The sequence below is a fragment of the Neoarius graeffei genome, chromosome 3 (genome assembly GCF_027579695.1).
Source record: "Neoarius graeffei isolate fNeoGra1 chromosome 3, fNeoGra1.pri, whole genome shotgun sequence".
In the NCBI taxonomy this organism is placed as follows: Eukaryota; Metazoa; Chordata; class Actinopteri; order Siluriformes; family Ariidae; genus Neoarius; species Neoarius graeffei.
Window position 1 is genome coordinate 40,960,298 of NC_083571.1, and position 25,933 is coordinate 40,986,230.

General features: G+C 44.0%; 1 protein-coding gene across 3 annotated transcripts in view; it reads left to right on the forward strand.

The window, feature by feature from the left end:
• Positions 1 to 25,933, forward strand: part of fam184b (family with sequence similarity 184 member B) — a 295,639-nt gene that overhangs the window by 98,308 nt on the left and 171,398 nt on the right. For 2 of the 3 annotated variants that reach the window (XM_060916852.1, XM_060916851.1), the window contains exons 5-7: positions 11,064 to 11,215; positions 12,678 to 12,941; positions 14,996 to 15,103. In XM_060916852.1, coding sequence (XP_060772835.1) covers positions 11,064 to 11,215; positions 12,678 to 12,941; positions 14,996 to 15,103 — 524 coding nt within the window. The remainder of the gene's footprint in view (positions 1 to 11,063; positions 11,216 to 12,677; positions 12,942 to 14,995; positions 15,104 to 25,933) is intronic. The other variant, XM_060916853.1, reaches the window with a different exon arrangement.

Sequence of the window (25,933 nt, forward strand, 5' to 3'; positions counted from 1 at the left end):
CAGCCAGAACGCAAGGCCATGGAGGAATACCTCAAAGATGCCCTGGTCTCTGGGTTTATTCGACCCTCCACTTCACCTGCTGGAGCCGGCTTCTTCTTTGTCGGCAAGAAGGATGGGGGGCTCCGACCATGTATTGATTACAGGGGCCTGAATAAGATCACTGTGCGCAACCGATATCCCCTTCCGCTGATGTCCACAGCTTTCGACCTGCTCCAAGGCGCCACCGTCTTCACCAAGTTGGACCTACGGAACGCATACCACCTCATCCGTATCCGACAGGGAGACGAGTGGAAGACTGCCTTTAACACCCCGTCTGGGCACTACGAATACCAGGTGATGCCCTTCGGACTCACCAACGCACCAGCTGTTTTTCAGGCCCTAATCAACGACGTCTTAAGGGACATGATTAACCTATACGTTTTTGTCTACCTCGACGACATCCTTATCTTTTCCAAGACCGTGCAGGAGCACCGCCACCATGTCCGCCAGGTTCTCCAGAGGCTGCTACAGAACAATCTGTTCGCCAAGGCCCAGAAATGCGAATTTCATGTTCCCGAGGTCTCCTTTCTGGGATTTATTGTACGGACAGGCCAACTCCAAATGGACCCTGCCAAGACCCTGGCCGTCCGGGATTGGCCTACTCCCAAGTCCGTTAAGGAGGTTCAGCGGTTCTTAGGATTCGCTAACTTCTACCGCAAGTTCATCAGGAACTTCAGTTCTGTGGCAGCACCCATGTCTGACCTCACCAAAGGGACAGGTGGATCTTATGGCTGGTCTCCTCAGGCAGAAAAGGCGTTCAAAGACCTCAAGGACCGCTTCTGCACGGCACCCATTCTGGTTCTCCCGGACACCTCCCAACCATTCATCGTGGAGGTGGACGCCTCGGACAGTGGTGTCGGCGCGGTGCTCTCTCAACGTTCGGAAGGAAAGCTGCACCCCTGCGCTTACTTCTCCCACCGCCTGAGTCCTGCTGAGTCCCGGTACGATGTGGGGGATCGAGAACTGCTAGCGGTCAAACTGGCCCTTGAGGAGTGGAGGCACTGGCTGGAGGGAGCACAACATCCATTCCTGGTTTGGACTGACCACAAGAACCTGGAGTACCTCCAGCAAGCCAAGAGACTGAACCCTCGACAGGCTAGGTGGGCCCTGTTTTTCAGTCGGTTTGACTTCACCCTCTCATACCGCCCCGGCTCCAAGAACACCAAACCTGACGCACTGTCCAGACTGTTCTCTGCCACTAACAGGGAGAATGAAGTCGGGCCTATTATCCCTGTGTCCCGGATTGTGGCCCCTGTCCGCTGGGGTATTGAGGAGGCTGTCCGACGAGCCCAACGCCAGGACCCCGGTCCTGGGACGGGGCCACCAGGCCTCTTGTACGTCCCACATCAAGCCCGGGCCAAGGTTCTCCAGTGGGGTCACTCTTCCCCTCTCACCGCCCACCCGGGAGCTCGGAGGACCCTGGACTTCCTGAAAAGACGCTTCTGGTGGCCTAACATGGAGAAGGAAGTAAGGTCATTTGTCCTGTCCTGTGAGGTTTGCACCAGAACCAAGAACCCACGACAGCGTCCCCAGGGTCTCCTGCATCCTCTGACCATTCCCCGGCGTCCCTGGTCCCACGTGGCAGTCGACTTTATCACGGGTCTCCCTGAGTCACAAGGTAACACGGTCATTTTGGTCTTAGTTGACAGATTCTCCAAGGCCTGCCGCTTCATACCACTGTGCAAACTCCCCTCTGCTCTTGAAACTGCGAAACTTTTGTTTAATCATGTCTTCCGAGTCTTTGGTCTTCCACAGGACATTGTCTCAGACCGAGGGCCCCAGTTCTCCTCCCGAGTGTGGCACGGGTTCTGCAAGGTCATCGGAGCCACTGCCAGCCTCTCCTCTGGGTTTCACCCACAGTCCAATGGTCAGACGGAGAGGCTCAACCAGGACCTGGAAACCACCCTGCGAGGCCTGGCTATGGATAACCCGACATCGTGGAGCACCTGGCTGCCATGGGCGGAGTACGCCCACAACACCCTGCAGTCATCGGCCACCAAGCTGTCGCCATTCCAGTGCCAATTCGGGTTCCAGCCACCTCTGTTCCCGGACCAGGAGGAGGACGCGGGGGTGCCCTCGGTCAACCAATATGTGAGACGGTGTCGCAAGACCTGGAGCAAGGTCAGGAAGACCCTCATACAGACCTCCAGAACCAACCAGACTCAGGCCAACCGCCATAGAAGACCTGCACACGCTTTCCGCCCTGGGCAGCGTGTTTGGCTGTCCACTAAGGACCTTCCACTGCGGGTGGAGAACCGCAAGCTTGCTCCTCGCTACATTGGCCCCTTCAAGGTGGTGCGCAGGGTGAACCCTGTCTCCTACCGGCTCCAGTTGCCCCGGACTCTGAGGATCAACCCCACTTTCCATGTTTCCCTGTTACGGCCCGTACTGACGTCTACGTATGCCCCTGCCCCTAGGAACCCCCCACCCCCCCGCATCTTCCAGGGGCAGACTGTGTTCACTGTGAATCGCCTGCTTGACTCCCGCCGGGTCCGCGGCGGGTTGCAATATCTGGTGGACTGGGAGGGCTATGGTCCTGAGGAGCGCTGCTGGGTTCCTGCTCGGGATGTCCTTGATAAAGAACTATGTCGGGACTTCCATTCGGCCCATCCGGATCGCCCTGGGAACGTCAGGAGACGCTCCTGGGGGGGGGGGTCCTGTTAGGACTAGGACTGTTTTGGCCTCTAGAGGCCGCTGTTATTTCCTTTTCATGTCGTGTTTATTTTGGCCTCTAGAGGCCGCCACTGTTCCTGTGTCTTGTGTTTGTGTTAATTGCCTAATTATCTTCACCTGTGTCCTTAATTAGTTTGTCTATTTATACCCCTGAGTTCAGTCCTCTTGTCACGGAGTCTTTGTGCTGTTATGTTTATCTCCAGTTTCCTTTGTACTGTGTTTTTTGATCTTCTTAGCTTTTGAATTTTTGCACTTTGCTTTTCTTTTTGATTATACTCTTTGGTTTTTTTTTTGTCTTTTGTTTTGCCCTGTATATAGTGTATATAGTTTAAATAAACCTTTTGATTCTTTTTCTACTTCCGCCTCACGCCTCTGCATTTGAGTCATCCCCCTGGTGGCCTAGTGGGGGTTTGCTGGATTATCACACCAACGAACCAGGTTCGAATCCCAGCAAAACCCTAACAGGGTGACCCTTTGTCCTTGACGTTTGTTGGTGCTCCAAGTGCAGGCACACCCTTTTGCACTCTTTCCACCTCACCAAGACTCCGGGACACCCTATTCCATCACCAGCTCCTTTCTTCACTCACTATTTTCCTTGTCCTCTTCTTTCCCTTCAGATTCAGGCATTGGCGCTCGCTTTCAGTGGCTGGCATGTAGCCACATGGCTCTCTCGACGACATTAACAGCTATCTGTGTCATCAGGAGGATCTGGTATGGACCAAGCCACCTGGGATGTCTCCAGCTTTTATGTTGGAAGTCCTTCACCACTATCCAGTTGCCCAGCTGTAGATTGTGAAGTGCACCTGTTGCAGGCTGTGGAAAAGTGCCTTTCACCTGCTTGTGGGTGGCACACAAAACATAAGATAGTTCTGCACAATAATGCAACATTTCATCTTCACACAAATTTATTGTTCGGTGTGGCATCAGCTTTGGCCCTATTCCTGTGTTCGCCAGTCTGCCAAACAGTCCCTCAAACAGGCTAAGTTTCTTTTTTGGTCTGACCCGTGTGCAGATATGGAAAAGAACAATAGATAAGGTTTTTACCCAATTTAGTCCTGTTTCTGCACAGCATTTAGCCAATTTTGTTTTTTAGAGTGCCATTCTCTCTCTACTGCACCCCCACTCATGGGATGGTATGCACAGTGTGTCTCCTATGTGTTTGAGGGCTTGGTTTGACAAGTGGGGTCCTGTTATCACTATTTATTTTCTGTGGAATACCCCACCTGGGAATTATTTCAGACAGCAGGGCCTTTGCTACTGCTCTTGTGTCTTGTTTGGATGTAGGAAAAGCTTCTACCCACTTAGAAAACATGTCTGCTCTTACGAGATAATATTTCTTCCCTTCAGCAGGTGTCATTTCAATGAAGTCCATCTGTAAATGGTCAAATGGGAGGTTTGGGACTGGGTGTGCAGCCTGAGGGGTTGCCTGCCCATGGCCTATGCTGTGTGTGGTGCAGATGGAACATTTTTGGGGAAATACTGCAAAGCCTTTTGGGTCATTCCATGCCAAATCAACAAATATCTGACAAATTTATGCTCGACCATCTCAGATTTCAATGAAATTTGGAGGGCTCAGAGATACTATTAAAAGAAGTTAATCCCCAAAATTTGAGCTTCCTATCTCCAACGGTTTCAGAGATACAGTCATTTGAATTTTTCAATTTTTTTGCATTTTGCTCAAAACATCCATATTTCAAAGTGTAATATAATCTTTATTATGCAAGATAGAAACCTAAAATTTTGCACAGAGAGACTCAATGTCTTGTATTACAAGCTTCAACATAGAATTTCAATGGTCATTGTATATTAGATGGTGATTTTAACAAGGAAATTAAAAAGACAAATTTGCATTTTTTGCATTTTTAATTCATTCTGGAAGCTTGCCTGAGGCAGTAATGCTTAAACTAAGAATGTTATTCAAATCTACACAGAAATATCTACCAATTTCAGTTTTACCAAGTCTCCACTATTCCTAGTTTGTCTGTAATAGGGTTTTGAAATTCGCCGATTTCTAAAACATGCCATTTTCAGTAGCAAGAAATCCAATGTGGGATAGCAGTTAGGAACTTGTAAATTTTTTTTCAGTAATCTCCTAGACCCATATTTTATATTTCCAAGTTTTTGTTCTGTGTCTCTCAAGTATTTCTGAGCTACAGGTGTTTAAAAAGTCCATTTTTTCCAAATTCGAATTTTTTATATTATTTCCATTTTATTGATGATGAAGGACTGATAAATACAACTAAATGATTTGTATAGATAAGGAAACATTTTACTTGTGTTCATGTCACAGAAATATGGTTTTAAAAATATTATCATTTTGAAATAAGCTAAATAATATATGAACATTTCACATTTTTCAGTAAATATATATCTAAAAACGAAAGAAGTCAGTCATTTTTCATATAAATCACTTAACTTACAATTTCTGTTGTATGTTAGTTTATGGCAGTCAGAATCTTTCTTTAGTCCAATTCCTATAGAACAGGGAGGAAGTTCAGCCATTTCTAGATGTCTAAGAACAAACTCATTTATACTGATCTCAAATTGAAAGGAACTACAATTAAATTCCCTAGTCAACTATTCAAAATATCCAATCCTTGCAAAGAAACACATTCAGTTAATAACATTGGTAAATTTTCTCAGTGCTCTGTATTACAATGTATTTAATATAATCCAAGCAATATAATATTATCTGAACAAGTATGCAGTTTACAGACTCTAAAACTATAAGATATGAGCCACCTGTTCTGGTATCAAAGGTCACCTATGGTGCTGTGTTGATATTGATAAGGCTGGCTGTTGACTGGTACACAATAGCTGGTCATTGATTGCTAATGTTACACAGTCTTAGATTAAAATTAATTTACAAATAATTAATACTGAGCATTAATTGAAATTTTATTTAAAATTGAGGAAGAAACATGTCTCCTAACCTACTTGAGCCTTATTGAAGCATTTATTAACCCTCAAATATCAGTTATATGAAAATATATCAAAAATTCGAATTTGGTGAAAAATGGATTTTTTAAACCCCTGTAGTTTAAAAATACTTGAGAGACACAGAACAAAAATTTGGAAATATAAAATATGGGTCTTGGGGATTACTGAAAAAAATTTACAAGCTCCTAACTGCTATCCCACATTGGATTTCTTGCTACTGAAAATGGCATGTTTTAGAAATCGGTGAATTTCAAAACCCTATTACAGAAAAACCAGGAATAGTGGAGACTTGGTAAAACTGAAATTGGTAGATAACATTCTTAGTTTAAGCATTACTGCCACAGGCAAGCTTCCAGAATGAGTTAAAGATGCAAAAAATGCAAATTTGTCTTTTTAATTTCCTTGTTAAAATCACCATCTAATATACAATGACCATTGAAATTCTAAGTTGAAGCTTGTAGTACAAGACATTGAGTCTCTCTGTGCAAAATTTTAGGTTTCTATCTTGCATAATAAAGATTATATTGCATTTTGAAATATGTATGTTTTGAACAAAAAAATCGAAAAATTCAAATGCCTGTATCTCTGAAACTATTGGTGATAGGAAGCTCAAGTTTTGGGGATTAACTTCGTTTAATAGTATCTCTGAGCCCTCCAAATTTCATTGAAATCTGAGATGGTCGAGCATAACCTCCTGTTGATTTGGCATGGAATGACCCTTTTGTGAACCAGTGCTTAGCCACTGTACTCATCATTCCCTCTTTTGATATGTGGTCTTGCCCATGTATCAACTTGGCAAAATGTTGGAAGTACCCCTGTGGCAGACACGGCTTACTGGACTCTGGACCATACTAAATGGCATCGCACTTTTCACAGCCCACTTTCTTCCACTGCCAAATCTCCTGCGGCGTAGCTTGTTTTTGCAGGTCCTGCAAATAAAGTGTAGGTGTTAGTGCTGTGGAAGAAACAGAGGTTAGCATATGCATGTGAGGGGAGGCCCTTGGCTGCTGCGGCCTTTGCCGCAGCGTCTGCAGCAGCACTACCTCAGGAAATGGGATCTAAGGAATTGTGGGTATCACATTTTACAAATTGCTACTTGTTTAGGAAGCAAGACAGCATCAAGAAGGTGTTGAATAAGCTTGTGATGTATAATAGGCTTCCCTGTGGAGGTAAGAAAGCCTCTGCTTCCACAGGGTGCCAAAGTTGTGGACAACACCAAAAGAATATCTACTGTCTGTGTAGATGGTTGCTTACTTACCTTCAGCTAACCTACATGCTTTTGTGAGGGCCACAAGCTCCGCCACCTGCGCTGACTAATGCTTAGGGAGTGACCCTGCAGTGAAAACAGTGTTCTGAAACAACTGCAAAACCAACCTGACTTGTGCCCAACTTGGGGTCTCACAAGGTGGACCCATCCACAAAAAGGATCAGGTCCAGATTGTGTAATGGGACCTCTGAGAGGTCTGGATGTGGACTGCAGACCTGAGAAACTGTTGTGATGCAGCACTGGGGCTCTCCATCCTCCGCTGTTGGAAGGAAAGTCTCAGGATTCAAGACTGTGTGTGACGTTTCACTGTGATATCAGGCATTTTCAAGAGAACTGCGTTGTACATGAGCCAGCGTGCTGCTGACAAATGTGATGCCTTTTGTTCAAGCAAGACCATTGAAGCCACATGCAGGACTAAGTGTTGGGTCTGCATATACCACAACATCCCTGGATGCGACCACTGTCTTTTCAGCTGCAGCAATTGCCCTAAGGCAGAGTAGAAGCCCTGCAGCCACAGGATCCAGCTTGGCTGAATAATAGGTAACCGATCATAAGTAGCCTCGATGCTCTTGCAGGAGCACTGAGGTCATACACCCATTTCTCTCATCTACTGTCTGAGTGAAGGGGTGTCTTGGATCTGGAACCGAGACTGAAAAATAAGTGCTAATTGGCAAGATTGCAGCGATTGCAGCCTGCCTGAGGCCCAAGACCAAAAAGGGAGCGAGACAGTTCCTGGGCCTGGCTACTATTGTAGGTTCTTACCTAGTTATTCGGACGTCACCAGTCTGCTGACTGATCTCACTAAAAAGGGAGCACCAGATCTGGTCCAGTGGATGGAACAGTGCCAAAAGGCTTTCACTAGGGTAAAAGCTGCAATGTGTGTGGGGCCACTTCTACACTCCCCGGACTTCTCTCTCCCCTTTATTTTACAGACGGGTGCATCAGCCAGAGGGCTGGGGGCCGTTTTATCCCAGAAGGTGGAGGGTGAGGAACATCCTGTGCTGTACATCAGCCGCAAGCTCTCGATGCATGAAAGTAAGTACAGGATGCCAATGTGCGGCTCACCCGTTGGCATCTCGCCCTCCGGCCATCTAAATGGGGGGGGGGGGTTCCACTGCAGGCTAGATGGCTCCCTGGCCTGAGTCGGGCGGTGGGGGTATGTGGCAGTGGGGGCGAGCATCAGTTTGTGAATGGAGGGTGGGCTCTGGGAAGGTGAGTGGCCAAGTCATTACATGTCATGTTAGGTGGGGTTTACATTAGACCGTATCAGCGGATCATCAGATTAACGTTTTTAAAAACGATTAGCGTGCACACAGCAACGCCAATACACGATTCGCGTGCACACAGCAACGCCAATACACGGATACGCTAATCACATGACTAATTAGACGGCACGTAAGTTGAAATGTAATGTGTAAATTTCTCCTCAGCGGCTCGGCTCCGCAGGCATCCTGCGCTCCAAATCACTCCGCCCTGAACAGCGAGTGCCCTCTGGAGGGTGCGCACTCCCCGGCCCTGCGCAGCTCACAGAGCGCGCGAGTGAAGCGCACGAGCAGTGATTCGGGACTGAGCCGCTGTGTGTGTGATCCCAGTGCATATCGGGCATGCGCAAGTCACTTACCACTTGCAAGTGGAAGGATGGCAAGCCTAAAGACAATCATAACTACACAATGGGCAGTATTTGCATCAGTATTTGCAGTATTTTCATACTTTTATACTCTTTAATGAAAGGTGATACAAGGCGGAAGTCTGCACCGTTTTTCAGCAGTCGCGTCACATGACCAACGCCAGCGAATCAGGAAGGTGGAGGTCACAGTGACGTTGTCCAATGACGACGTCAGCTAGAGCTCAGCACAGCGTATCCTCGTATCTCAATGTTTACACAGCACCAGATCAGATACGAACTGGGTTGAATACGTGGACCCTGGCGGATTCCCGTTTCCCGGCGTTTCCCGGCGTTTTAATGTGAACGGACAGTGCATCCGCGAAGAAAACGAGACAGATACGGTCTAATGTAAACTTGGCCTTAATGTGTGGGTGTTTGTTGCAGTGATGGTGGAACATAGAAAACGAGGGAGAGAGAAGGAGAGCTCCCCGGACCAGAATACGACTGTGTGTGTATGCATCCTAGCGTGAGCAAGTGAAGCTGAAAAGCATTGATAAACATGCGTGTGTGTATGTGAATATCATCTCCCGCCTGCTGTGCTTTTGTACTCCACCCACATCAGGGAAGTGCTGCACTTACATACAGTGACATGAATGTCATTGCAATATTTGGGCTTTCAGTAATTTCTTTGAACTGTTCTTTTTCTGTGGCAGAATGATTGTACAGCATACATCTTAAAAAAACAAACAAACTAGAATTTGGTGCACAAGTTTTAATTTTTGTTGGGTTTTCTGAAAACACAGGATCAAACTTATACATACAGGATCAAATTTACATACACTTAGATTATTAATTCAGAGGTGCTGAGACTTCCAAAATGTCTTATCTTGGCAATGCCGAGGTTTCTTAACTTCCTGTTAGTGATCATGATTGACTACAGCTGGTAGCTTCTCTGTGCCTTCATAAAAAAGAGTTTGTTTACAGCACTCACTGGATTGACCAACACACAGTAAAATGGGAAAGTCCAAGGGGCTCAGTGCAGATCTGAGAATGAGGATCGCAGATATACACAACTCCAGAATGTCTCTTGGAGCAATTTCTAAACATCTGCAAATTCCAAGATCAGTTCAAACAATTGTATGCAAGCTATTGTGAGGTGTAGTCACTTTTCCAAGCCACTTTGCTTCAAGAAAAGCCAAACTGTCACCCTCAGCTGAAAGGAAATTGGTTTGGATGGTCAGGAACAACCTGGGAACCACCATGGCACAGCCCTGCCATGAACTGGAAGCTGATGGATCACTGTCTACAGTTCAGATCACCATGGACTAAGAGGCTGCTATCCAAGAAACAACCCCTGCTCCAAAATTGACACCTTCAAGCTTAACTAAAGTTTGAATCTGACCACATGGACAAAGAAAAAACCTTCTGGAGGATAGCTGTATGGTCAGATGAGACAAAGATTGAATTGTTTGGCCACAATGACCACCATGGTGCAGTGTGCCTCTGTACAACTGGTGGTGGTAGGATTATCATGCTCTGGGGCTGTTTTGCTGCCAGTGGAACTAGTTCATTGCACAAAGTAAATGGAATAATGAAGGAGGAGGACTACCTCAGAATTCTAAAGCATAAACCATCAGAAACTTTAACACTACTTCGGCGTTACAACAGGACAATGAACCAAAACACACATCAGAGCTGGTTGTGGAGGATAAAGCAGGCTAACATTAAGCTTAAAACAAGCCCTGACTTCAACCCTATTGAAAATATATGGACCGTGCTTATAAGTCGAGTCCATGCAAAGTAAACAAACAAATTTAATTGAACTCTACCAATTCTACCATGAAGAGTCATGAAATATCCAACCAGAGTTCTGCCAGAAGCTTGTTCATGGTATGGTAAACAATGTTTGGTCAAGGTGAATCTTGCAAAGAGACATTTTATCCAAATATGAGGTGTGCTGTATGTATAATTTTGACCCTATGTTGAGTTTCAGAAAACCCAAAGAAAAGTAAAACTTGTTCACTAAATTCTAGTGGGTTTTTATTTTTTTTTTTTAAAGATGAATGCTGTACATTTGTCACAGAAAAAGAACAGTTCAGAAAATTACTGAAAGTCCAAATATTGCCATGACATTCATGTCACTATATGCAAACTTCTGACCACAACTGTATCTAATAAATACCAAATTAATGCAAACAGTCTCATCATGTCCGTACACACACTCCAGGACATTTTTCTGCTTAGATGGTTGAAATTAAACATTTAAACTTAGATGTTTAAAATCTTTTTAAATACTTAAAAGTTACCATTACACTTGAAGTATTCGCTGAGTGTATATGAAATGCTATACATGAACCTGACTATTTATAGGACACATTCATTTATTGGTCAAAGGTTGTGAGAATTTTAGGCCCTTTAATTTAGGGTCCCTGGCTTAAAAAAAAAAAAAAAGTTGAGAACCCTGTCCTAAGATGTTTTTTGTGACTCTCTCTCAAATTGGTTACGAAAATACTGAAACAAGTCTTCATTACTCTTTAGAGGAACTGTTGAACCAAAGCTCCTCTCAAGTGCGAGTGTCTGCTGAAGTGGAGGAATTGAAATCTCAACTGAGTCGTCTCAATATCAGGAACAAAGAATTGGAACTTCAAAACAGCGGCCGCTCTAATGACCATGCTCGCATGCTGAAACAGGTACCCCCCCAATACACTTGTACTGTTGAATCCTGCCTGCATACTCAAACATGTTCAATTGGGAAAATCACATCTAGATGCTCAAACATCCTTTCAGAGGTAAATAATATCCAAACACAGGTAAACCATATCTGCATACTTGAGCAGGTTAATTGTGCCCAAAGTTATTTGGGCAATTCTCAATGCTCAGGCAGGTAATTTAGGCAATTAATTATGCCGACACATTTATATTTAGTTACATGATTAAAATGAGAAAATATATCCCAAGCTAAACACAAGATTAAATATGGGATGTTGAACATCCCATTCCAGAGTTTCCCCCCTTTTGCTATAACAGCCTCCACTCCTCTGGGGAGGCTTTATGCTAAATTTTGGAATGTGGATGTGAGAATTTGTGCCTATAACTTACTGAACCTATAACTTACTGAATTCCTCTACTGTACCTGCTATGGAGTGTCAACTGAATCCACAGCCATCAAGCTAGAGCAAGAGGGAGAAAAGGCAGAAGAAAAATTTGCAGCAGTGTATGCATTTACAATTTGTGAACAAAGACAATGACCCACAATTTTGAAGGGAGAAGAGACTTCAACATAGTTATTTTGCTATGATCAGATACACCAGTATTATCAATACCCAAGTTCTATGGCATCTTTTATGTATATATGTATACCAGATGTAATCACTTAAACATCAATATGCAGATTAAAATCTCCAGTAATAATGAATTTATCATTTTTAAAACACCCAAGGTAGTAAATTCCAATAAAACATTTCACTAAGAAAGGAAAAAAATCAAGATCGTTTGAAGTGAATGCTGTTTAGAATAAAGCTCTTACATTGGAAAGAGACCTTACATTTAAATGTGACATCTTAGCAATAATTCTAGGCCTAGGATAGGAGTTGAACAATTTTATAGGAATCAAATGATAAACTACATTATTGTTTTTGCTGTTTCTCACTAGCTTTGGCCTAACATATGAAACTCAACAGGGAATATAATGCTGAGCAGAGAGAGCAGCAGAGGGGTAGTTGTTATATGATAAATCTAGAGATTCACAGGCAGATCTACCCCCAGAACAGAAGGGGCTACAATAGCAGGGGCTAATGTAAAATTGTTCACAGCCTTCTCTCAGCAGAGTCAACAAAATTATGAGAATTCAGTCATTTTGTGATATTTAGCACTGAGTAATGTGTTATGGAAAATCAGCCTTGTAGTTTTCACAAACAATGCCCAACATGAAGTTAGACTAATGTACCTCAAAGTACATAGTCTTTAGATATTTACAAATTAGATGTATATTCTGTACCCACAAGACTTATGCACATGTTTAAATAGCTATGTAATAAACATGCGCATTAAACAGGTTTTGATTGTAAATTTATCTCTGAACTAACTAAACCCACATATGTGTATATACAATGTGCTGTATATGCTACTTACTGTTGGAGTGTGTGTTTTTAGCATGCAGATGCTTTGTCTTCCATGCGCCTGGAGCTGCAGCGTGCTCATGCTGAGGAAATTCAGCGCCTCCATCAAGAGGTGGAGAAAGAACGATTAAATGACAAACAAGAGTTGGAGGAGGAAAAGAAAAGAGTACTGAAAAATATGGAAGAGGAAAAGGTCCATCTTAAAGAGAAACTAAGGAAGGCACTGGAAGAATTGATCTGTAAACATGCCAGTGAGTTACGCCAAACACAAGCTTCACTGGAAAACGAGAGAAAGCAGGTAAAGTATTCTAACAACTTACAAGAGGCATACTTTGGCAATTGCCATATTCGCACACTATAATTACATCTAGGTGCAAATCTTTGGAAATGAATGTGTCCCATCCCAGTTTGATTACATTCCACTAGACTTCACACAAACATCATTTCAAGTATATGGAAAGAATGTTGTAGTCTTTCAAGTGTCTTGTAATGCAAGTAATGGGGAAAAAATGCACTAGTAAGGTTTTAGGCATCATAAGCTGCCAGAACAGTGTTGGTGCATCTGGACATAGGTTCTACTCTTTATAGTCTCTGGAAATGTGCTGGAGGGATGAAACATTGTTCTTCCAAAAGATATTCCCTCAGGTGCTGTTCTAATGATGGTGATAGAGAAACTTGTATAAAAAGTTGGTCCAAAATACACCCTCTATCGACTTTAACAGGAAAATCTGTATACCTGCACATTCATGCAGTTATCTAAAAAGCCAACAGCTGAAATATCTTGTTGATGTGAGATATGAGAGGAGAATGACCAGACTGATTTGATCTGATAGGAAATCTATAGTAACTCAAATAAGCACTCTTTACAACTGTTGTGGACAGAAAAGCATCTCAGAAAACACAACACATCATACCTTGAGGTGGACAGGCAACAACAGCAGAATGCCGCTTTTCCACTACCAACGCGGCTGAGTTGGGCTGAGCCGTGCCGTGCTGAGTTGGGCCGAGTCGAGCTGAGTGGGGCTGTTGGAGTTGCATTTCGACTACAACCACGCTGAACCGTGCTGGCTGGAAGTGGGTGGACACATTGGGTGGAGTTAGCGAAAGTGGGTGGACGTCACGTGATGTTGTTAGGCGGCGCAAACAGTGACATCAGTGACCTTTTAAGCGGTAGTCTCACGACCCGGATAGTAAACAATAAACATGGAGGACATGGAGTCGTTAGTGTTGCTGGTCTTGGTGCTGTGGCTTGTTGTCACCGACAACGCCAACAGATACTGGCAAGAGCGTATAGATGAGGCGAGGCGCAAAAGGCTTCAGAAATTCTCGTAATTCGTAATTCTTCCGGGTTTACGGTGTTTACAGATTCCAGTGTGCTCGCGGGGCGTGTGTGGGCATGTGAGGACACTCCTCCTCGCCAATCAGTGCACAGGGGAGTGTCTCCTCACACCCCTAGCCCCACTCGACTCGGTTTGGCTCGCTTCAGCACTACTCCAAAACCGTGCGAGTTTTGGGTGCTGAGTAGGGCTGAAGCAAGCTGAGTCGTGCTGCTCTGAGGTAGTCGAAATGCGAGCCGTGTCGGGCTGAAGTGAGCTGAAAAAGGGTAGTGGAAAAGGGCCAGAAGACTATAGCAGATTCCACTCCTGTCAGCCAAGAACAATAATTTGAGACTATCATGAGCATACACTCACTGAAACTGAATAGCTGAAGACTGGAAAAGACCAGATGCTTATATATGAGTTACTATATCCTTCCTGAAACATAGGCCCTGCCCACACGGCAACGGATTCAGGTGAATCCGATAAAATTTTTTATCGTTTCGGCCTGGCGTCCACATGGCACCGGCGTTTTGGGTGCCCCAAAACGATATTTTTTGAGAACGGTTTCCAGCGTGGAAAAATCTGGCAATGGCGCCGTTGCAAAGTCGTCTGGATGAGTAGAACGGATTTGTTTACGATGACGTCACAACCACATGACTAGAACAAGCAGCACTCACTCATTCACGCCGGGTAGAAGAAGGGGTTTATGTGCATGCGTCCTACTTCTTCTATTGTTCGATCTCCGATGGGACCGTCTTACAGCGCACGTAGAGGTGTGGCATGTGTATTGCATCGTTTTCAGCAAGCGTTGCGTTGCCATATGTACCTGATATTTTACTGATCCGTTGCCCATGTGGACGCGAGATTTTTTTTTTACCCGCTAAAAAAAAAATCTCGTTGCCGTTGTCGTGTGGATGTAGCCTCAAACTAATCTGGTCATTTTCCTCTAACCTCTCTTATTAACAAGGTGTTTCCACCCACAGAACTGTTACTCAAAGTTTTGTTTTTTCACACCATTCTGTGTAAATTCTAGAGACTGTTGTGTGCGTTAAAATCCCAGGAGATCTGGCACCAATATCCATGTGTAACAGCTTTTTCAGGGTGGGAAATGAGGAACTGGAGACAGATGCCAGAATTCAAGGTGTGCTTTTTATTTACCCTACACTTTTCACACACAGACATGCACGTGGGGAGATACAGCTCTCTCAGTACTGGCCATCTGAAAGACACAGAGACGCACGTTAATAGACAGCCAGTAATTAAATTATAATTTAATTAATAATTATTTATTAAATTAATATAATTAAATAAATCCCCCCCCCCTCGGGACAGGTAATCCATCACCACCATCTGTACCCCTGGCCTCTAGACCACCTTGAATTTAAAGGGTTGAAGGGCCAGATACCAATGAGTGATCTGTGTGTTGGCATCCTTCATGTGGTGGAGCTACTGGAGCGGGGCATGGTCGGAACAGAGGGTGAATGGGCGTCCAAGCAGGTAGAACCGGAAAGCGAGGACTGCTCACTTAATGGCCAGAAACTCTTTTTCTATGGTGCTGTACTTTGACTCTCACATGGAGAGCTTGCGGCTGATGGACAGCACCGGGCGCTCCTCCTCTACCACCTGGGACAAAATGGCCCCCAACCCTCTGTCTGATGCATCAGTCTGCAAACCAAAAGGGAGGGAAAAGTGAGAAGAACACAACAGCAGGCCCCCACACAAAACTGCTTTTACCTGAGCAAAGGCCTGTTTACATGGCTCCATCCACTGGACCAGATCTGGCCCCCCCTTTTTAGTGAGTTCAGTCAGTGGGCTGGTGACATCCAAAAAGTTAGGCATGAACCGCCTACAATAGCCAGCCAGCCCCAGGAAGACCTTTTTGGTCTTGGGCAGGCCAGAATCACTGCAGTCTTATCAATTTGGAGACTCACCTGCCCATGACCCAAGTGGAAGCCCAGATACCGTTCTTCCAATTGCACGTTTTTTTTCGGGCTTGCTGTTAGCCTAGCGCACGTCAGTGACCTCAGGACTGCCCTGAGATGTTGTAAATGCTACTCCCAATCATTACTATAAATGATTGTCATCCAAGTAGGCCACCGCATATGCATTGCGGGGACAGAGAATTTGGTCCATGAGATTGCTGAAACGTTGCTGGGGCCCCAAACAATCTGAAAGGAAGGATGACAAATTGGCATAAGCCAAATGGAGTGGAAAAGGCCATTTTCTCACAGGATAATAGAGACAAGGGGATCTGCCGATATCCCTTTGTTAAATCCAGTGTTGAGTAAAAGTGAGCCGTGCCTAACCAATTGAGCAGTTCATCAATGCAAGGCATTGGATATGCATCAAATTTAGACACCGCGTTGACTTTTTTTTCTATAGTCCACACAGAATTGGACTGACCCATTGGCCTTGGGAACCAAGACCACCAGGCTGCTCTAGTCACTGTGTGACTCCTCAATTACCCCCATATTAAGCATAGCCTGGAGTTCATCCCGAACCACATTTTTCTTGTGCTCAGGGAGCCAATATGGGCGGCTGTGCACCACCACCACCCCCTGTGGCAGTCTCAATGTGGTGTTCTATGAGGTCAGTGTGACCAGGGAGGGGAGAGAACATGTCACAGAATTCCTCCTGCAATCTAATAACCTGTGCTGTCTGGGATGGTGCGAGGTGGTTTCCATAGGGGGGCTGGGGTGGATTGGGCCGCACTTTAGACTTGCCTCTGGTCCCAGCTCTGCCCTCTCCAGCACTCCCAGAGCCACAGCAAACTCCTTTCTCCATGGTTTTAGGAGATTGAGGTGGTAAATTTGGTGTGTCTCCTCTATCTGGATGCTTGACCTCATAGTCAACCTCCTCAATTCGCCATGTGACCTCAAAGGGCCCTTGCCACATGGGAAGTAATTTTGAGCTTGAGGTGGGCAGTAGAATGAGGACTTTATCTCCTATTCCCTTAGCAGTGTCCCTCTATTGTACAGGCGAGATTGACATTCATGGGCCTGTAGTAAATTCTCCTGGGTTATGTGACTCAGTGTGTGGAGTTTTGCTCTCAGGTCAAGAACGTATTGAATTTCATTTTTGCTTTGAGAAGGCACCTCCCAGTTTTCTCGAATGATGTCTAAGACGCCATGGGGCTTGTGCCCATACAGCAATTCAAATGGGGAAAACCCGGTGGAGGCTTGCAGGACCTCGTGCGTTGCAAACAGAAGGTCTAGCCACCTATCCCATTTTTAGCGTCCCCATGAATGAACTTATGAGTCAAGTGCTTTGTTAAATCGCTTGACCAGCCTGTCCATCTGCAGATGATAAACACTAGTATGAATCAGTTTAATCCCCAATAATTTGTACAACTTGCATAATGTGCATGACATAAAAGTAGTGCCTTGATCAGTCAGGATTTCTTTCGGAATCGCGACTCGGGAGATAATGTGGAAGAGTGCCTCGGCAACACTATGCACTGAGAGATTGCAGAGAGGCATTGCTCCCAGGTATCATGTTGCATAATCCAGTATTGTGGTTGAGTCATTAAACTTCGAGTCCAAGTCCAATCTCGAGTCCCCAGTGTTCACATCTGAGTCAAGTCCAAGTCATTAAAGAAAATTTCGAGTCAAGTCCATTATTGATCCGAGTACACGACTGTAACCACACCATCTGATGGTGGCTGTTGCTATCTTTGTGAAACCACCTCTGCTACTGTGTTGGACTAACATTACTGCTTGACTGCCCCATTTTTAGTTAATACGCTACAGATTAAAAACTTGTTCATTGCTCAGCAAGCCCCACTATCAACAGGGCAAATAATATGAGAGAGGGTTAACACTAGCTAGTTCATTGGTCAGTAAGCAAGCCCTGCTATCAACAGAGCAATGAACATAGGATGTTGCTTACTTCTCTGGGTGTAGTCTTACCAAATGACTATTGAATTGAGGTTGTCCCCGTCGTCTCCTCAATAGTTCTCCATATGGAACACATAGTAGTGTATTTGTTTCCCACTGCACGAGAAGTCTGTATAAGCAAAGTGGACAATCCAAGGGGCATTCTCTCCAGGCATTCTAGTGTGATTTTAACATTAGTTTGTTCCTGAACATGACGTATGAACAGGTGAATGTGCATTCTCTTGCATGAAATTAGTATAAAAATTATTGTAGTTATAAATATCTTAGGCCAAATTATTATGGCATGTTAAAGTAAAGAAAAAACCTGAGTCCTTGTCTCCAATTTATGAGTCTGAATGTAGTTAATGCACGAGTCAGAGTCCAAATCTGAGTCATCAGTGCTCAAGTCAAAGTCAAGTCATGAGTCTTTAAAATTAGGGAACGAGTCGGACTCGAGTCCAAGTCCTGGACTTGAGTACTACAAGCCTGGCATAATCCATTATGACTAACGCAAAGTGATACCCACATGCAGATCGATCTAATGGGCTGACGAGATCCATACCAATTATTTTGAAGGGGATCTCAATTAATGGTAATGGGCGCAATGGTGCTTTTGGTGTGGCCTCTGTATTTACTAGCTGGCATTTGTGACAAGTTGCACACCACCTGCAGACACTGGTGTGAATCCTTGGCCAATAGAAACAAGCCATGAGAGGATTTAGTGTTTTATCCTGACCCAAGTGCCCAGCCATAGGATTATGATGAGCTGCATGGAATAAAAGTTCCCTATGGCTCTTCGGGACCAACAACTGTCGTCTCTTCCTTAGTTTGAGTGTCCTGAGTCACTTGATAGTCTATCCTTAATAATACAAAAATAAGGAAAGTGCAATGGTAGGTTGGAGTTGGCGATCAATTACTTTCACTTGGTCAGGGACTCGTCACGTCTGTTCCAATGGGGATTCCTGAGAAAGAGGAGAGCCCTCCTCACTCTCCATGTCATCATGATGTGGAGCTGACTTGGACATCCCTGGGACTGCCTCTCCAGCTAATGTTGTAGCGGGACTCCCCTGTGACATACTACTGCAGGACCCACCCACTAGTAACTGTTTCATAAAGATTTTAAACCCTGGCCAATCTGTTCCCAGGATAAGTGCGTGGGTGAGGCTCGGACTAACCGCTGCCTCCACATATGCTCTTATCCTAGGAACTGAATAGTGATGGGCATTAGTGGATATCTGTGGGTGTTACCATATATACACCTGACCTTCACCAATCGTGCATTTCCTAGTGCCCTGCACTGAATCAGGCTTTGATGCATGGAGGTCTAATTACAGCCAGAATCCACCAAAGCCTGATGTGTACCCCCTTGAATACTCACAACAATTCTGTACGTTCCTGCTTGAACAGGGGGAAGTCTGAGTCAGGAATGTAAATCAGTAGCCCCACCTCCTTGAAGATGTGCTGGTTCCAGGAAGTCCCAAACTTCCCTCCTCACTGACAGACCTGCCCAGGCTCACTCCTGGTTCTGGTGGGCATGAAATGAGTCCACCTGGAGAGAGAGAGAGAGAGAGAGAGGGAGTTAATGGCAGCCCAGACACAGAAGGAGAATGGAGAGGAGAAACACGAGGATAGACACGAGTCCGGGGAGCAGGATTTGGGGGTATTTGTCTCCATTTCTGTGGGGCTGGGGTAGGGGAGGGGCGAGTAGAAAGAGGGAGGGGAAGAAAATGAAAGTGAGCAAGAGAGAGGAAGAGAAGCTCTGGAAATGCCTGCTCCCATTAATGCTGTCAGGTGATCCTCTGCTAGCCAGACTGTCTCCTCCAGTGACTCTGCATGGTGACACTGGATCTACATCAGTCTTGTTTGGCAGTTGGGCAGTCAACTGCTTCAGTGTTGCATAGTCTGACATCCTCCATCCACTGTCGGCAGGTGTCTCTGAACTGCTGCGCAAATGCAGATGGTCAGCCAACTTCACTGTAGGCCAGCACACAGAACCACTGGCGATGCTCTTCTGGACTGCGGCCAACTCGTTGCAGTATAGCCCAGTTCAGGTCTGGGTACTCCAGCATGCTGGTGGCCAGGAGCTGCTGAGCCATGAGCTGTGCCTTCCCCAACAGGAGCGGCAATAGGCGCACTGTGAGGTTGGCCACAAGTTTGCCTCCACGACAACCTCAAATAGTTCAAGGAAGGCTTCTGGGTCGTCCTGCGGCTCCATCTTGACCAATCTCACAGGAACGCTGGAATGACTGCTGGAGTACCTGCTGACTGGACTAAGCTCCACATCATCTGCTGGTTGGGTCTTGCACAGGGCCTGTAAGCACTGCACCTGCTCATTTGATAGTGTGAGCAGCTCTTGGTGCTGGCATTGGAGATTAACAGTGAGGGTCTGGAGTAGCTCCCTGTCTGGTATAGACTCCATGGTGGTGTTTGTTCCTCAAGTCCTGGGTTTCAGTGCCAGTCTAACAGCTTTATCAGGGTGGGAAATGAGGAACTGGAGACAGATGCTGGAATTAAGTACTTTTTATTTACTCTACACTTTTTTCAGTTATTTTACTGTTCACACACAGACAAGCACATGAGGAGATACAGCCCTCTCTCAGTATTGGCCATCTGAAAGACACAGACACGTTAATAGACAGCCAGTAATTAGACACCGGTGTATCTCATCACACGTTACCTGCTGGTTCAACCTCACTCCTCGCCATTCACAGCTGATGCTCAACCACACCCTTGCTGCCACACCATGCCATGATCAAAATCACAGGTCATACTTTTTCTTCATTCTGATGTTTGGTGTGAACATTACCTGAAGCTCTTGACCTGTATCTGCATGATTTTTTCCATTGCGCTGCTACCACATGATTTAGCTAATGAGAACACCACCAATATGCAGGTGTACAGGTGTTCCGAATAAAGTGGATGGTGAGTGTATATGTTAAATTGGGGGAGATCTGTTAACTGAAGGCTACAGCATATACACTATATGGCCAAAAGTTTGTGGACATCTGACCATCACACCCATACAGTGTTCCAGCTAGCTTTCCAAGAGGGCAGGATGCCAATGATTTATCCCTGGCAATTATTCATGCATCTTGGGCAATTTTGTGTGCATCACTATAGACAAAGAATCCATCATGTAAAATTAGACATACTGGGCAACAATGCAAAGTAGATTACTTTTGTAAAATAAAGTAAGCAAATCTGAAGCTTCAGTTAACCAGGTTAATGTAATGCGTCATAATGTCACATTCACATGCATTTGCGCTGGGCACACCTTGAACTGTTACTCTTATTCACACACTTTTGCTCTGAGCAAGCAGTGTGCACCACAATGACCGTTTTATAACTGTTTGCCAGCATGCTTTTCAATAAACTCTTTCAGCACTATCTGTCTACCACCCATTAACATGACCATGTAATGTTAACTAATACTACTAATAATAGTAATACTCGTAGTGTTAATTGATCATTAATATTATTCCAGGATATTGTTAGATTAGATCTCATCTAACCTGTTAACGCCAGTGACAAGTTTTTCTATAGATCTTTATCAAGAGTCTAGATCTGTTGGTCCTAATTTTGATTGAATTTGTTTAGTCCTCAACTTCTAGATCGACAACCCCAATTCCAAAAAAAGTTGGGACACTGTGTAAACTGTAAATAAAAACAGAATGCGATACTTTGCAAAGCATGGAAACCCTATATTTCACTGAAAATAGTCCAAAGACAGTATTTCAAATGTTGAAACTTACTGTTTTTTGAAAAATATATGCTCAGTTTGAACTTGATGTCAGTAACACGTTTCAAAAAAATTGGGACGGGGCATGTTTACTGCTGTGTTGCATCACCTCTACTTTCACCAACACTCTGTAAATGTTTGGGAACTGAGGAGACCAGTTGCTGTAGTTTTGAAAGAGAAATGTTGTCCCATTCTGGCCTGATATACAATTTCAGTTGCTCAACAGTTCAGGGTCTCCTTTGTCATATTTTGCACTTCATAATGTGCCAAATATTTTAAATGGGAGACAGGTCTGGACTGCAGGCAGGCCAGTTTAGCACCCGGACTCTCATACTATGGAGCCATACAGTTTTAATATGTGCAGAAGGCAGTTTGGCATTGTCTTGCTGAAAGAAGGAAGGCCTTCTCTGAAAAAAAGATTTCGTCTGGATAGCAGCGTATTGCTCTGAAATGTGTATATATTATTCAGCATTAATGATGCCTTCCCAGACGTACAAGCTACCCATGTCATGTGCACTAATGCACCCTCATGCTATCACAGATCCTGGCTTTTGAACTGTGCACTGATAAGCCAGATGGTCCCTCTCCTCTTTAGCCTGGAGGACATGTCCATGACTTCTAAAAAGAATTTCTGATTTTGATTCGTCAGACCTCAGGACAAATGTTCCACTTCACCTCAGTCCATCCTAAAAGAGCTCAGGTCCAGAGAGGGTGGCGGTGTTTCTGGATATTGTTTATATGGTTTTAACTTGCATTTGTGGATTCAGTAATGAACTGTTTTCATAGACGATGGATTTCTGAAGTGTTCCTGAGCCCATACAGTAATTTCCTCTACAGACACTTGTCTGCTTTTAATGCACTGTCGCCTGAGGGTCTGAAGATCACAGGCATCTGTCAGTTTTCAGCCTTGTTTCTTGCATACAGAGACTTCTCCAGATTCTCTGAATCTTTTAATGATATTATGTACCATAGATGATGTGATCCCCAAATTCTTTGCAGCTTTATATTGAAGTTATTCTTAAATTGTTGCACTGCTTGCCCATGCAGTCTTTCACAGAGCAATGAACCCTTCCCCATCTTTATTTCTGAGAGACTCTGCCTCTCTGGGATGCTCTTTTTATACCCAGTCATGTTACTGACCTGTTGCCAATTAACCAAATTAGTTTTTTTAAAGCATTACACAGCTTTTTCGATCTTTTATGGCCCCTGTCTCAACTTTTCTGAAATGTGTTGCTGACAAACTCAAAATGAGCATATATTTTTCAAAAAACAAATTTCTCAGTTTCAACATTTGATATATGTTGTCTTTGTACTATTTTCAGTGAAATATAGGTTTTCCATGATTTGCAAATCTTCACATTCTGTTTTTATTTGTTTTACACAGTGTCCCAACTTTCTTGGAATTGGGGTTTGTAACAACTCTCGGACTTTGGGAAACAGAGAAATTGGGAGCAGGCTTCAGAACAGGTGTGTTCTTTTGATTATTCATATTTTTCAGTGACTGATAATGAAACATAAGCACACTACACACACACACACACACACACGTGATGGGGTATCACAGCTCTTTCTTTCATTTCTGGGTGTCTGCAAGACACACAGTGACACAGGTTAACAGACAGCCAGTAATTAGACACAGGTGCACCTCATCACATGTTACTTACTGGTTCAACCTGACTCCTCACCATTCATAGCTGATGCTTGACCATGCCCCTGCTGCCACAGGGTTGTATTTGCGTTCTGACAGAGATGCTTGGTTCTGTGAGCCCCTTGCTGCTTTTACCAATTCTTTTCTTTAGGGCATTTGTAGGCATCGATGCATTTCAAACATACCTTGCTTCACAAACTCATTGTAATAAGACAAAATGGTTGACAGAGCGGGACTATGACCCTGCGCTAATAGTGTGTTTTAATTGGTCAGCATGCATTACCTTCATTGCAAATTGGCAACACTCATTAGGGCACAATTTCTTTGTGGCGGAATGTATGTGCTGGGCGCTTGGAAAGTTCTGGAAAATTATGAGTAGGGCACATGTAAATTTGGGCATGAGGCTGGTATTTGAGGGCAGGGCACACATTCTTGAGGGCATGGCACTTTGGTAAAATAAACTTGCTGGAACACGGTCATATATAGGCCTTCCCTGCCTGACATCAGTAATTCACTTGTGGCTGAATAGGCAAAGCTCTACAGCTATACTAAAAAATCTAGTGGAAAGTGTTCCCAAAAGAGTGGAAGTTGTTATATTAGCAAAGGTGGAACTAAATCTGAAGTGGGATGTTCACAAACGTTTGGCCATATAATGTAACTTGTATAATTTTCTTGTTCATCAAACCATTCTGTGGCCCTTTGTGTCCTGTGGATGGGGCACTGTCATCCTGAAAAAGACCACTCCTGTAAGAATAAAAAAAAAGATTCATCATAGGATGGTGGGATCAGTTTCAAACCAATTGTGCAATAAATTTTTCTGCTCACCATGAGAATGAAGGTTATTTTTGTTTCTTTTGAACCCAGTGGAGTATTCTAATTTTGTTTCTTGTCTTAATGTAGTGGTGACCAGCAAAAAACAAACAAACAAAAAAAAACCTGTTCTAAGGGAAAAAGCACTTTGTAACTGTCTTTCATTGGTTCATATGACAAGTTGCACAAACTGCCTATTACCAAGTCCTGCTGTAGTAACTTTTTTTGCATGTAGGTTGGAGAGGTTCACTACTTTTAAGACAACTTTTGTCTACTTTATTAATCACAGGGTTTTATAAATAATTTCTCTCAATTTTCTAAACCTTTCATGTGTGTTAACAATCCCAGTCATCTTCCACATTTCACTGGTGTCTTTCATTGCTTAGAATGTTGCTTGTCATATTTCTCTGCCCACTGCATGAGTTGTGGGCATTATTTATGAATGGTCAGGAGGTGCATCTGCTATTGCATACAGTATCCATGCACTTTTCTCAAATCACTGCTTCAAGTCGCTTTTGGAGTGCACATTCGCTTTTGAGTTTTGAAGGGAGAATGATGATAACCAGAGAACCTCACTTGGGCAACTATATTTCAAAATGGGTGAGGTGTTTGAACAGCTGTGCCAGTTGAAAGATCTAGCTTCAGTTTCCCTTAGGCACTGATTATTAGCCTGGTTTAAAAATCTTGAATTGTAACACCCCAAAGCATTTGAGGGACAAAATTGACAAATTAATTATTAATTTTTTTTAGGAATGGGCTGTGCTGAATTCATTTAATCAATTTGCCAAGCTCTGTATTAACTCTGTATTAACAATCTAAAGAACAAGGGTGAAGGTGAACATGAAGTGGTTGGAATTGTTTATTGTTAGGATATTAGTCAGTCCATATCTTAAATAAAATGCAGTTTTCTGCAGGACTTGGATGTGATATTCATTGAAAAATTTTATAAAGCTGTGTTTTGGTTTCTGTTGTAGATATTTGAATTTTAAGCAGTCACTGCAGTTCACTTGATGGATCTGATCTGCTCACTGGAAAGAGAGGCCTATGGCCCCAGAACTTTGTATATTTTTGTCAAGAAATCCTCTATTTTGTCAAGCTATCATCTACTGATACACAACCTGATCTCTCTATTTGCAAGTAAAGACTTAAGAAGTGCAGTTGATGCATTTGTGGCAAGCAATGATAATTACAACTTCCAGTTCTGATGAACCTACATCCAAATGGGCCAAATCCTACTCCTTTTGACCAGAGCATGGAGGAATGACCTTTGAAAACTTCAAGCTACCTTCAAGATGATGCTTCCCTTCTTTTTCCAGTCCAATCATACCAACTATGCAAAATGGGGCACCTCTACATCAGAAAGATGAATAATTTGCCAGATGAAGTGAAGGCACAGTTTGAGAGTGGCAAGAGCCACTTGTTGTGTAGGTGTTGGAGCAGAAGTTCAACCATGTTGCCCCGGATCAGAGCCAGGAGTGGCTGAACAGCATCAGGAAAATGGGCCGTGGTATCACTGGTATCATGAAGACATCAGCTTTGAGCAGGTAGGCTCTGTCATTCAATCGGAGATCTCATCTGGCTAACGACACAAAGGTTGTGGGATAGGGTGAGAACACATTCACTCATAATGAATGCTGCTAGCCAAGCAGAAACTTGAAGTGAAGGATGATCTCCTGGAAATGCTCCAGTGCTTCAAGATGTTCTCAGACGATACAGGTCCAGAACTATACAAAATTTCAACAAAAGACATTATAACAAAGCACATCGAAGACTAACTGCGCTAATGGCTAGCCAGAAAAGTCAAGATCAACTGATCCAGTTTATTGAATACAGATTTACACTTGGTGAAGATAGCAGTAGAAAAGTCCCATTCAGAGATACTTTGAGAAAGTACTTTGA